The sequence below is a fragment of the Phascolarctos cinereus genome, unplaced genomic scaffold (genome assembly GCF_003287225.1).
Source record: "Phascolarctos cinereus isolate Bilbo 61053 unplaced genomic scaffold, phaCin_HiC Scaffold_2;HRSCAF=192, whole genome shotgun sequence".
NCBI classification, from domain to species: Eukaryota; Metazoa; Chordata; class Mammalia; order Diprotodontia; family Phascolarctidae; genus Phascolarctos; species Phascolarctos cinereus.
Genome location: NW_027555625.1, coordinates 148238424 through 148252051, shown reverse-complemented (window position 1 = coordinate 148252051; position 13628 = coordinate 148238424). Strand labels below are relative to the sequence as shown.

Here is a 13628-nt window from a genome sequence, read left to right as displayed (position 1 = left end):
AGAAGACTTCCAGTTCTTCCTGTTGCTTTCCCAGGCCCCTCTATCTAATGTTAATATTTCAGGAGGGTTTTCCTGAGTTTTCTCTGGGTTTTCTTTTCACCCTTGTGGTAAGAATGCCTTAGGCTATGACTATAGTCACACTGAAAGGCCATTACATGATGACCATGAGCCGGAATTTGTGGTTGAACCTTTGCAACACAAATGTCCTAGTTAGGCACATGGAGCCTTGCTGACCTCTCCCCGGTAGGAAGCTACCCTTAAGGAGCTGATTCTACAATGTCATAAATCCAAACTCAATTTCTGCAATGTATCAATCACAGAGTGATTGCATATATAGACTCAGAGCTGCAAAGAACATTCAAAGGCCACCTAATCCATCCTCTCACTTTACTGAAAAAGACATGGAGACCCCAGGGCTTACCTGCGATCATTCACACTGCAACTGGCAGAGGTAGGACCCAAACTCAGATCCTTTGATTCCAAGTCCAGCACTCTTTTCCAGAGCCCTCTACTTCCTAAAGTCATGTTTTATTTATGAACTCTGTCTTCACAAATAAAGTAGCTTCACATAGGTCAAATTGTCACAAATTCTGAATTAATTCAGGCCAAATGAATGAAGGTTTTTTCTTAAACAGCAGATCCCTTTGGAAGCTAAATTTACTTGGTTTTGCCACCAGGGAACCAATTAGTTTACTATTGCGGTGTGTGTAACTGAGCTCTAATCACTTTGCAGAAGTGCCTGACAAACTCTTAGGGAGTAATTCTGGCGCCCAGAGAATCTGCCTGGAGATGCAACACCAGCAGTTTTCCCATCATAAGTGGATCTCATTCAACATCAAAAGATCAGCTGGAAGAGAACAGCCCTCTTCCGCCATCACATACGGTAAACATCAAATGGCGCCTGGGCTAGAAGTTGCTAAATGCAATGACAAAATCCCAGACAGATGAAACACAAGAAATATCTCTGGTTTGGGTGACTCTTTGTTCTTACAAGTTGGACAATTTATGGGAAGTGAGCGCTTTTGGAACCTTACCTGGAGCATGACCACATTGTCGCCTTCAAAGGTCACAAACACGTCTGAGTCACATTTTAAGCCTGAGATCCGATTCTCCATCATGTAGCCCTTTTCCAGAATTAAAAAGAAAATAAACACATCCTTGGTTACATATGTGTTCAGCTTATTCATTAGGCTAGGGTTCTGTACATATCATTTACCAGATTTATTTTTGAGACTACCACTTTTGTTACCGATGATGCTAGATTTGGAAATCATCAATCTATATTGTGAAGGATATCATCAGAGAAGTTTGTGGACAGAAAAGAAGGTGGGGTGGTCAGGTGGTGAGAGCAAGGAATGAATGACCTACCTGCTGTTCATCACACATGGCACTCCAGTTCCTATGTCTGTGCTTCTTGTACAGGCTCTCCCCTATGCCGAGAACGCCCCACCTCCTCACCTCTGATTCTTAGAATACTTATTTTCTTTTAAAGCACAGCTCAGATGTCATTACCCTCTTGTTGTTAGTGCCATTACCCTTATGATATTACTGTTTATCTTGTACATATTTCCAATTTATTTATCTGTATACATGTCATATCTAGGCAGGTAGGTAGCTCAATGAATATTGCAGTGGGTTTGGAGTCAAGAAGACCTGAGTTCAAATCCAGCTTCAGACACTTACTAGCTATGTGATCCTGGGCAAGTCACTTAACCTCTGTTTGCCTTAATCCACTGGAGAAGGAAAAGGCAAACTACTCCTGTATCTTTGCCAAGAAAATCCATGCTTTTGGTCCATGGGGTCACAAAGAGTTGGATGTGACTGAACAACATTCACACTATGTCTCTCCATCATCACCCCAGTAGAATATAAGTTCTTAGAGGGCAGGGAGTAGTTATTGTCTTTGTATCCACAGTGCCTAGCACATGGAAGGCACTTAATAAATGCTTCCTGAATTGAACTGATGGACATTTTGTGGAGTATCCACACAAGGTCCAAAGTCAAGAGAATTAGAAGACAGCTTTAAATACCTATGGTGGACTTCCAGTGAAGGATTTGCGAGAGGACCTGAACCAGAGTCAAATAGGAAGAAAGTATGGATGGATTGGAAGGAGGATCCACAAGGGTGAAATCACAATGTTAATTCACATTAATAACATGAAAATTCAACAAATTCTTCTGAATATTTTTCATCCTTCCCTGAAAACACTAATGTCCATGGACATAGAAATGTCAGGGAATTGTGTCTTTGTAGGATCATAGATCAAGATCTGGAAGGAGCCCCAAAGGTCATCTAGTCCAATTCACTCATTTTACATAGGAACAAATGGGGATCTAGAGAATTTAAATGACTTGTCCAAAGCCACACAGGTGGCAGAGCCTAGGGTAGAGTCAGGATTCGAACTCATGACTCCAGGTACATTAGGAAAGTTCATCACTCTTTCCATTGAGCCATAATTCCTCTCTATCCTTCTAACCACAGAAGAGGGATGCCACCTCTGGGGGGAAAATCAACTCTTATACATTAGAACAATTAATAGGAAAGGAAGAGAAAGCAGCTTAAGTTACTATCACATATTAGCATCGTTAAAGAAAATTCACTGGGCCATGGCAATGCTCTAGACATAATGTTAGCATTTCTACAAACACTGATTTCAGTTCCAAACTTCTTGAAATCAACAAGAAAGTTTCTGGGGGCTACTGTGCTCTATGTTTATATTTTCAAGACATTAGAGTGGCAGAATCAGCAATCCAAATTAAAGCAGTGCTTGTACCAGGAAAGACCATGAGGTGAGGCCTTTGGTCCTGCAGATCCCCTTCTAGAGTCTGTTCCTCCCCCTCCTCTTTCCCCTCCAGGTGTTCCATATCTTCCTCCTATCAAAATTTGTTCTCCCAGTAAGATGCAAAAGATATTGATAAGGTAGGGTGAATTTTGACCACAGCCCTCTCTCCCCAGGATGTTTGCATTCTAAGCCTTAGCTCTGGTTAGGGGCTCAAAGATTTCTATTACAAAATCCATAGTTACTTTACATACATCATCTCACATGATGAGGGCAGTAAGATATAGTGTAAAGACCACTGACTTGGAGTCAAAGGACCCAAGTTCAAATCCTATTTCCGCAACTTATTAGCTGTGTCTTCCTTCTGGGAGCCTTTCCTCATTTGTGGAATGGGAGGTTGGACTAAATCAAAGATGTCAGACATAATGTCCAGCCTGCAACAATGCCAAGTGCATTCTGAACCACATTCAAATGTAATTGGTAAATATTTAATAAAATAAATAAAAATGCAATGAAACATAAATAACATTACATTTTAAAACTAAAGCACTGCAGGGATCCTTATGTATGAATTAGTAGTCTCTCCGTTTTTATCTGATTTTGGCACCAATGGATTAGCTAATGTCTAAAGTTTTTTTCCAGCTTTAAATCCCATGATCTGCACAACAACCTTATGGTACGAGTAGTGCATGCATTCACCCAATTTTAGAAATTAGGAAACTCAGATTATTCATTTGTTGAGAAAGAGAAGATTAAAAGTATTTACCAAGGTCATATACCTGTTGTTTGGTCATTTCAGTTGCATCCAACTCTTCATGACCCCATTTGGTGCTTTCTTAGCAAAGATACTGGAGTGGTTTGCCATTTCTTTTTCCAGCTCATTTTACAGATGAGGAGCTGAGGCAAACAGGGTTAAATGACTTGTGCAGGGTCACACAGCTAGTTAAGTGTCTGAGGCCAGATTTGAACTCAGAAACACAATGTTCTTTCCACTGTATCACACCTGTCTGCCTTATTAAGTACCTACTGTGTGCCCATACCATCTCTAGTCTGCTACCAGGATTCCTTCCCATTTTGTGACCATCCCCCTCTCAATAATGACATTTCCCTTTTACCTTCACGTAACACTTTGTTCTGAACTCTTTTGCTGTATTTGTAATTGTAGTTATCTTTGTGTCTTACCTCCCTAGTAGACTGCAAGCTCCATGAGGGCGGGGATCATATCTTATATAAAATTTGCATTTCTCTCAGGACATAGCACAGTAGGTACTTAGAACTTGGTTTGTTCTGCCTATAGGCAGAACATCGTCCATTTATAAAATGGACAAACAGTGATCCCCAGCTCGACATCACTTAATTCTGTTTCACTCCAAATGACCAAAATGGGGCAGGACATACCAAGAACTTATATAGTATGTCTTCAATAATAATAATCCCATATATATACACATATATATATATGTGTATATATATATTATATATATATATATATAATATATATATACACTAATTTTTAGCTCACAAAATACTCTAGATACATTATCTAATTCAGCCCTCACAACAGCCCTGTCAGGTAGACATAGGAAGAATTATCCCCATTTTCAAAGGGCAGAAAGCAAAGCTGAGAGATGAAGCCTAGGGTCACTAAGTGATGGAATCTAGACTTGAGGCCAGGTCTTTTTCCTATAAGCTGGGTGCCTTTTTTTACACACCATTTTGCTTCCTCCCAAGTATAATCAAGCAGTTGAGAGAGGTATTGTGGTGGACAAAGGGCCCTTTCCACAACCATAAAATCATACTAGGGGCCACCTAATCTACCAACCTTTAATATTCAAGTGAACTCATGTTTGCTGGGTCTGATGCACATATGACCTATGGCAGCTGCTACAAAGATGGCAGCATTAAGAGCAATGGGCAGAAGATTCAGAGAGGCAGATGTAGGCCATAAGTAAGGAAAACCTACTAAACAAAATGATTACAAGTAGAATGAGCTGCCTTGGGAGGTAGAGGCAGGTTGACTTACCTCTCACTGGAAGTTCTCAAGCAACATCTGGATTTAGTATTTGTCAGGATGCCATTTAGGGAATTTCTGGTAAAGTACAGATTGGCCTAGATGGCCCCCAAGGTTCAAAGGACCATAGGATTTTTAGAGTTGGAATGCTGTTATAGACCATTTACTCCATTTATAGATGAAGAAATTGAATTCCAGAGAATAAAGAGACTGGCTCAAGATGAAGTCTAGGGTGGAAAATGCTAGCACTGGAACTCAAACCCAGGTCCTCTGAATCTAAAGCTAAGGATTATTCCACTAAGCTATGTATCCTTTCACTGGGCCATCATCAGTCATCTTGACTTGTGTCTTGCCCCTGGATTTCAATGACTCTGGAGGAGAGAGAGTGAAGTTGTACATTACACAGCTCTGCCTTTCATTGGTCCTCTTTGAGAATGAAGGATCAACAACAACATCCTTTCAATTTTCAGATCCTTTCATCCCGAGGAGCCAAAATCCATCTTTTAGGCTCCTTGCTATTTATAGAGCTCTAGAAATTGGTAGCCTACTAAATCTTTCATTCAGACTGATTCTGTCCTGCTGTACCATGGACCCAGTCACCTCCCATACCCTTGAATAACCCTCATTTTACAGGTAAAGAAACTAGGTCTTCAGTTGTACCCAGTCACACAATCAGTGAGTGGTCAAGGTGAAACTCTAACTTAGGTCTTTAACTCTAAGACTTGGTGTTCTTTCAACCACACCACATTTATCAGAGGCTGTCCTTTAATTTAATGTTGAAAATTATTTTTACATCCTTCGAATTTGTTAAGTCTCTTCTCAGGTTAATTAGAGTAAGGTGAGTTGAGCTCACTAGCCTTTAAAATGGCCATCTATCTGAAAGGACAGCTTAATGATTGGTGGTGACTGATTGATGCCAAGACAGGGAAAATCTCTCTGGAAACAGTAATGAGTAAGAGCATGATTTTTCTTTTATAAAACATTTCATCAGAAATCTGAGATTTTATTCCTTTCCTAGACTGTTTGAGTAAGCTCGAGTTGGCTGTCTCCAAAATCTGACAGAAGCCACATGACTCCCTTACAACAGATCTTCAAACTACAATGAAGCTAGTTCTTAGTGCAGACAAACAAACACCTTTGACATGTTGGAAGAAATGAGGTTCACGAAATGCTAAAAACATTAGAAGTAATTGAAAGTGAAAGAACAACCTTCCCCCTCAAAAAACTAAAAACTCACATGAAGCATGGCTGGCATGCCACTTTCAATCTCTCATATCTAGTTAAGAGATTTATTTTTGACCCAATTTTCATAAAGCATGTCAAATGTGCTTGCCCCATTTTTGAGAACTAAATCCTTGGCAAGTCTGAAGTTTCCAGTTTTAAAACTAACCAGACTCAGAGTACATGGTGTCATAGAATGAGTCTTGGGTTAGAAAGCAGAGGACCAGGGTTACAATTCCAGCTGTGTGATTTTGAGGAACTGCTCCCTCCTTTCTGAACCTCCGTCTCCCAACCTACAAAATCACAGGGTTGGCCTAGCTGTGCTCTAAGATCCCTTCTGGCTCTAATATTCTATGGCACCAGTCTTTTGTTTACTTGGTTGTTCTTAAAGATTCATATATAAGTGTATTTCCTTCAGTCCAGTCCAGTAATTCATCAGCTTTTTCTGTATTTATCTGTCAGAGGATATTAAGCATGGAGAGAAAAATAAAAACTTATGGGGAACTTTTGATCTGTCTTCAAATATCTGAATGACTTTCAGAGGGGAAGAGAGCTTAGACGTGTTCTCCTTGGCCTCAGAAGGCAAAACTAGCAACAACTGGGCAAAGTCACACAAGGGTAAATTTCTGTTTGATGTAATGAAATTCTTTCCAGCAGTTAAAACTTTCTAAAAATGTAATGAGCTGCCTTGGGAGGTAGTGTTTGCCCCTCATCAGATATCTTCAATCACCGAGGTCACTGTATGACCACTTGCTGGGAGTGGTGAAGAGGGGATTCTTATGTGACTGACTTTGTCTTAAATTTTTTTTTATGTTCTGAGGCCTAAATTTTGGGTTTCAATATTTTCCGTGACAAATAATGTGGGGTTTTTTTGTTTTGTTTTTTGCTTGTAAGAAAGTTTCTCTGAAATATTTTAAAAGCTCAACAATTACTTTCAAATTAGGCTGTTTGTCACCGTCCATGCTGTTCCTCATATCCCTTTTCCTCACAGTTACATATAAGGTAGTACATAGCCTTGCTTCTAAAGAGTTCCCTTTGGAATTCCAGAGAGTAAAGGCAGACTAGGGAAGCTGCCTAAAAATGAGGTATTCTGAGAAAAGTGGCATGGGTTGTTTTTTTTTTTTTGGAGGCCGTCAGGATTAAGTAACTTGCCCAGGGTCACACTGCTAAGTAAATGCTGTGAGGGCGGATTTGAACTCAGATTCTACTGAGTCGAGGGCTGGTGCTCTACGCAGTGCACCACCTAGCTGCTGCTCCTTATATCCCTTCTCCCCGCTTTCACATATAAGGTAGTACATGGCTATGCTTCTAGAAAGTTCCCTTAGGAATTCCAGAGAGCAAAGATAGATGTAGGAAAGCTGTCTGAAAATGAAGTATCCTAAGAAAAGTGGCATGATGCTCTATTTCTGGGTAAGATATGGTGAAAGATCACCTATAGGAGCCCAGGATCTTAGAGGCAGAGTCCAAGTTCTGATGGGAAGGAGAGGAGATGGGTGGGAGGGGGAGAGTTAGAATGCAGGTGGCAGACATAGTTTGGAAGCGATGTGGTGGTCAGGTTTCTAGTAAAACAAGACAAAAGCTTTCTTAATAGGGTCCAGCATCACAGGAACAGAACCAACAGTCAGAAATGGAATCAATCAATAAACATTTATTAAGCACCTACTATGTGCTAGGCACAGTGCTAAGCATTAGAAGAACATGTTAAAAAATGGAAGAATGAGCTGTCTCAATTCTATGTTTAAAGAGGTCAGATGTGTTTGTAAGACATTCTTGAAAGTCAAAATAAGGCCAGAGGGACTATTTCCATAATGTATTAGGTTTATAAAATACTGTATGTACATTAAGCTATCTGATCCTGATACTAACCCCAGAAGGTAGATAATGCAAGTATCACTAGCCTCATTTTACAGATGAGGAAAGTGAGGCTTGGCAGGGTCAAGTGACTCCCCCAATGTCATCCAGCTAGTAAATAGTGCCTCTGAGACTTGAACATAGGTCTTTTCTTTCAGAGTTTGCTACCATTTCCATTATACAGAGGACTGAGCGTTGGAAAAATGGAAAAAAAATTACATTTTATTCTTAGTTAAAATCAGTTTAGGGAACAAATGGAATCAATTACAGAAATATTATCATATCCTGAAATGGAGTAATCCTAACATATTGCCCATCTATTTGCTAGGGTTCATAGGCAGCATGCCTTAAAGATCTGTTCAACTGAATGTTTCTATGCATATTTCTTCTAATTTCACAAACATAGAGGTTTAGATGCTCCTGAGAAACTCCTGAAACACTACACAGATAAATGAACACTCAGAGCCCCAGGCAGAACTTCCTTGAAGACTTGTGGACTGGGTTTTTCTTCCTAAGGGTTAGTAGCTTTCAAAATGAGTTAGTTGATATCAGGCATAGATGTTATGTATGAAAGAGACCAGTTAGGTAACTGAGAGTAGAAGAGGCTTTTCTAGGGAAGGATATGCTACTTCCATTATGGAATATTTCACCACTATCTGGCCAGAGACTTCTCTTAGAGGGAGGACTGGTAGAATCAACTTTGAATCTGGAGACCAGGTTTCAGGTTTTTGCTCTTCTGCTGATGAGCTGCATGGCCTCAGATAAGACATTTCATTTGTCTGGGCCTCAGTTTTTCCACATGTAAAATGAAGCCATTGGATTTTATGATCTCTAAGCTTCCTATTAGCGCTAACATTTTATATGTTATATGAGTCAATTAGCCTCTGGGAGAAAATTGCTTGCACATGTGAGGTAAAGATGCTTCCTTACAGCATGGGATTCTGGTAGGTAATATATTTCTGTAGTATACTCCTGGATACCATTTAAAATAATCCAGAATTAAAGAAACTTCAGAGTTAGATGGGGCGTCAGTGCCCAGCTAGTGAAACCCAGACCTGAAAAGAAAGTCCCTCCCCACCAACCCCAACAAAAGGTTATCCAGCCATTCCTTAAAGACTTCCAGTGAAGGGCATCCCCCAACAAACTTTTCTATTCTATGGTACCGCTAAGCAGTATGCAGTTTTTCCTTATATCAGGCCTTTTTGGAACTTCTGCCCTTTGCTGCTAATTTTGCCCTATGGGAACAAGCATTGTTTCTCTTATCCAGCAGGTTAATTCTCTCTCTCAGTTTCATGTCATTGACATCTTTCAAGCAGGCAACTCATATCTGCATCCAAGTCATTGAAAAATATATTAAACAGCACAGGGCCAGGCACAAATTCCTAGGACCTCCACTGGAATGGTAGCTGATAATGAACTCCTAAGGACAACTCATTGGGTCTGGCCAGCCAACTAGTTCTGAATCCCTTTAATTATTCTATTATCTAGCTCACATCTCTTCATCTTTTTCACAATAGCAAGAGAGACTACCAAATGCTTTGCTATGATCTAGAAAAGTGATACTAATTATAATGTTGTTGTTGAACTCTTTGTGACCCCATTTTGGGGCTTTCTTGGCAATGATACTAGAATGGTTTATCATTTTCTTCTCCAGCTCATTTTACAGATGAGGAAACTGAGGCAAACAGAGTTAAGTGACTTGCCCAGGGTCACATAGCTAGTAAATGTCTCAGGCTGGATGTGAACTCAGGTCTTTCTGACTCTAGGCCTAGCACTTTATCCACTGTGCCATCTAAGCTGCTCTACTACTAATAGTAGCTAACAGTTATAAAGCCATTTAAAGTTTGCTAAGCCTCTTGCACATTATGCACATTATCTCATTTAGTTCAAACTATAACCCTGGGAAATGAGGACACTTTAACATGATTATTAATATATTATTATATTATTAATATAAATTTTCTCCATTTTAAAGATCAGCAAACTGAGGATGAGAGAGGTCAAGAAACTTGACCAGGGTCACAATGCTAATAAATGTCTGATGGAGAATTTGAACTCAGGTCTTCCCAATTCCAAGTCCAGCATTCTATGTACTGAGCTACCTGGCAGCCTTCAGTATGCTAATCTAACATTTGGTTTATATCAGTTCATTTGAGCCTCATAACAACCCTATAGGGAAGCTATTATTATCCCCACCTTACAAATAGCCTCAGAGAGGCTATGCGACCTGCCCAGATTACGCAGCTAGTAACTCGATTCCAGATTTAGGACTCTCTCTAGCTCTAATCATATTATAGAGCACTCCATAAGAGAGTAGCAAATTCCGTTCTTGCCCCTATGTCAAAGGGACTCCCCCCCACCCCCCACCAAGCACAAAACACTAACGTTTTCACTTAGTTTCTGTTTAATGTGTAAGTCCTGTAATTGTATCAGAAATAATCAGGGGAAGAAAACCCTGTCTGTGGATCAGAAGATGTAAAGTTAGCAGCCCGGTTGCCAAATCACAAACATCCCTCTCTCCTGCTGCAGCTGAAGATTCAGAAAATACACATACTATGCCAACTGATTTAAGGTCTAATGCATCCAATTCTCCCAAAATACTTCACTTGTAGTACTTTTAGCTGAGGTTGGTGTTAATTTCCAGGATGAGGTATTCCACATTAGTCATAGCTGTTTCAAATAGAAAAGCCCAGTTAGATCACTGAGTTCATTACTGTGCCAGGGTACAAGAGTTCCTTCCCCAGGGGGAGGATCTCATACTTCCCCATTCAATAGTTTGTAGGTATTGAGCCAGATTCTCATCCTGTGGAAATCAACAAGGATTCTCATGGGTTTACAGTAAGATAGTTTAGCCTACAATGTGTCCAATGTGTCATGAATTAAGGTGGAAATTTTACTTTTTCAAAGTCTAGTGTGGTGTTATTGGACCCTGGGCTTATATGAATGAAGTACTGAGTGTCAAGGCCTCACTTCTTAGTGAAGAGGTGAGCCAATTCATCTCTGGAGTTAAAACTACATGTCTATGTAAGGCAAGTTAAACTCTCAGCCTGTGGGAACCTTTTTTTCATAGTCATCTTTCCAGTGCATTAAACAGTACCTGAGGTTTTAGTTGCAAATAGAGAGACATGCTTCAATTACAAGCATTCCCACAATTTGTTCTTCTCAAATGGTGTACCGGTTGAAAGAACCTGCTGACCCCCATGAAAAAAAGAAGTGTATGTACGTGTCTGCATGTGATAGAGAGAGAAACATGCTTCATCCAAGAAAGAACAACATTTTCCATTAACTTTGTTTGCTTCTAATAAAAAAGAAAATGTGGGATGAACAGAAGAAACTAAAAGTTTGGCATTTCTCAAGCCAATAGGACTTTGACGTGTAATGCAACCTAAAATTTGACTGCAGCATAATAAAGAGCATATACAGTAGGCTATGTTATTTTACTTCTTTTCCTACTGGAACATATCTAGCCTGTTAGCAACTAATTGTGAATGTCACTGAGGTCATGTCCTATTTCAATGGAATCTCTATAAAACATATATTATGTCTCAAAATTTGTCCACGGAAAGTTTAATATTTTCCTGCTGTTTTTAACATCTCCACATTTTAAGCATTTGATTACATTTAATAAATGTATCAGAACAAATTTAAAACAGGTGCCATGTAGCATTAGCCTTTTGTTTTCTTTTAACACAAATTGGAGAAGGATTTTGTTCATTTCCAGTGACAATATGGAAGACAAGGGCAAGAGTGAATGGGCATTTAGCTCTGCCACTAATGGGGGCAGAGACGTGTGATGGACAGAAGGCCTGCCTTGGCTTGAAGAAGAGAGTCATTCAGTGGCCACTTTTGACACATTACTAGCATCACAACCAGGGGCAAGTCACTTAACCTCTGAATGCTACAAGCATTTCTCTAAAACCATGAATTACAGAAGGGCTATGAATCTGCACTGAAAAAAAAATGCACGGTGGATAGAGCACCGGCCCTGGAGTCAGAAGGACCTGAGTTCAAATCCGGCCTCAAAGACATAATACTTACTAGCTGTGTGACCCTGGGCAAGTCATTTAACCCCATTGCCTAGCGCCTCCCCCACCAAAATGTATGTATGTTATTTTTTAAAAAGAAAGAAAAAAGAAACTGCTACCAAGAAAGAATGGGACAAATTGTGGTCATTTTAAATTTATACCCCAATATCTCTATTTTGAATCTCTTTCATGTCCCCTGACATTAGCCTGAGTGAAGACCCCAAAGTGCAATGACCACATGGTTTTTGTAGGGTTTATATAAAATTCATCATGAGGACTATGGTTTGGTTTTTGGCTCTCTTTGCACCTTTAGACCTCGATGATTGGAGAGGAAGGATTGAGTGAAGTAGGGAGGGAAGAGAAGGAGCTTAGAAATTAAGAGTTTTTCTCACACAAGGACTCTTTCTATGCTATTGCTCCTCATGTTTGAGGATGGGTTCACAAACACTGACACCACAAACTATTATTTATAAGGATTGTTGAACAAGATGTAAGGGAATAAGAAAAGGCTCTCTCTTCATGTGTTGCCCTCATTGTCCTTGTAGATCACCAATCCTTTCTCTTCTCCAAAGCTCACAGCAGAAGACAGGCCTAGGCATGCTTGCATACGCATGTGTGTGCGTGTGTGTGTTTGTGTGTGTGTGTGTGTGTGTGTGTGTGTGTGTGTGTGTTTAGGGGTGAAGCCGTGATCACAGTTCTCTTTTCTGGTTCTGGAAATGCCAAACCACAGAAAGGCCTTCCAAAGAAAGACGCTGCCATGAGACGCTTCAGATCACCAGGAGCCTGGCATTTTTATTTACTGGTGATGTGCTACAACATATCTCTAAACATTAAAAGAGGGCAGCTAGGTGGTGCAGTGGACAGAATGCCAAACCTGAAGTCAGGAAGACTCATCTCCCTGCGTTCAAATCTGGACGCAGACACTTACTAGCTATGTGACCCTGGGCAAGTCACTTCACCCTGTTGGCCTCAGGTTCCTCATCTGTAAAATGAGCTAGAGAAGGAAATGTTAACTACTCCAGTATCTTTGCCAAGAGAACCCCCAAAATGGGATCATGAAGAGCCAGACGTGACTGAAATGAATAAGCAACAGCAACAAAACATTAAAAAAGAAAACGGAACATCCTAGCTTTGGCAACCAAATAAGACAATAATAATTACTGTAACAACGCCCATGTCTATAGCACTTGAAGGTTTAAAAATCACCTTCCCACACTACATTCCCATGAGGTAGGGGACATAAGGATGATTGCCCCCATTTTCCAGATGAGGAATGCTATTTAAAAAAGAATTTGGTTCTGTGAGGCCTCCACAGAGATCTATTTCCCCATAGAGCAGAGACTCAGATCAGGTAACTAGGAATAGAAAAAGAGAACGGATTTTATTGTTAGAGCACAGTTTGACTTGGAGACTTTGCCTTTTAAAACATCATTTCATTATTCATCGTTCTTCACTGGCACGTGTTCATGATTGCTCTTTTTCATTCGTCTCTTTCCTTAGGCAGGCAGTGAGGCATAACAGCTAAAGCTCTAGACTTGGAGTTAAGAATCCCCGGGCTCAAACACCACCTTAGACAACTCTCTGAGATTGATTTACTAAGTTATGCAACAGGCCATACGTGGCCCTCTAGGTCCTTAAGTGCGGCCTCAAGGCCTCAGGTTCCCCACCCCGATCACAGACAGAGATGTGTTGCAGCCAGCTGAGTGGTAAATTTTCACTGATGGCGCAGTGGATAGAACA

The 13628-nt window shown here is 40.3% G+C and overlaps 1 protein-coding gene across 3 annotated transcripts in view; it reads right to left on the bottom strand.

Annotated features, from left to right (window-relative positions):
* The window catches only part of ACOXL (acyl-CoA oxidase like), a 539860-nt gene that overhangs the window by 184117 nt on the left and 342115 nt on the right, over positions 1-13628 (bottom strand). For all 3 annotated transcript variants that reach the window (XM_078149677.1, XM_020987606.2, XM_020987628.2), the window contains exon 13: positions 1035-1124. In XM_078149677.1, the coding sequence (XP_078005803.1) occupies positions 1035-1124 (90 nt within the window). The remainder of the gene's footprint in view (positions 1-1034; positions 1125-13628) is intronic.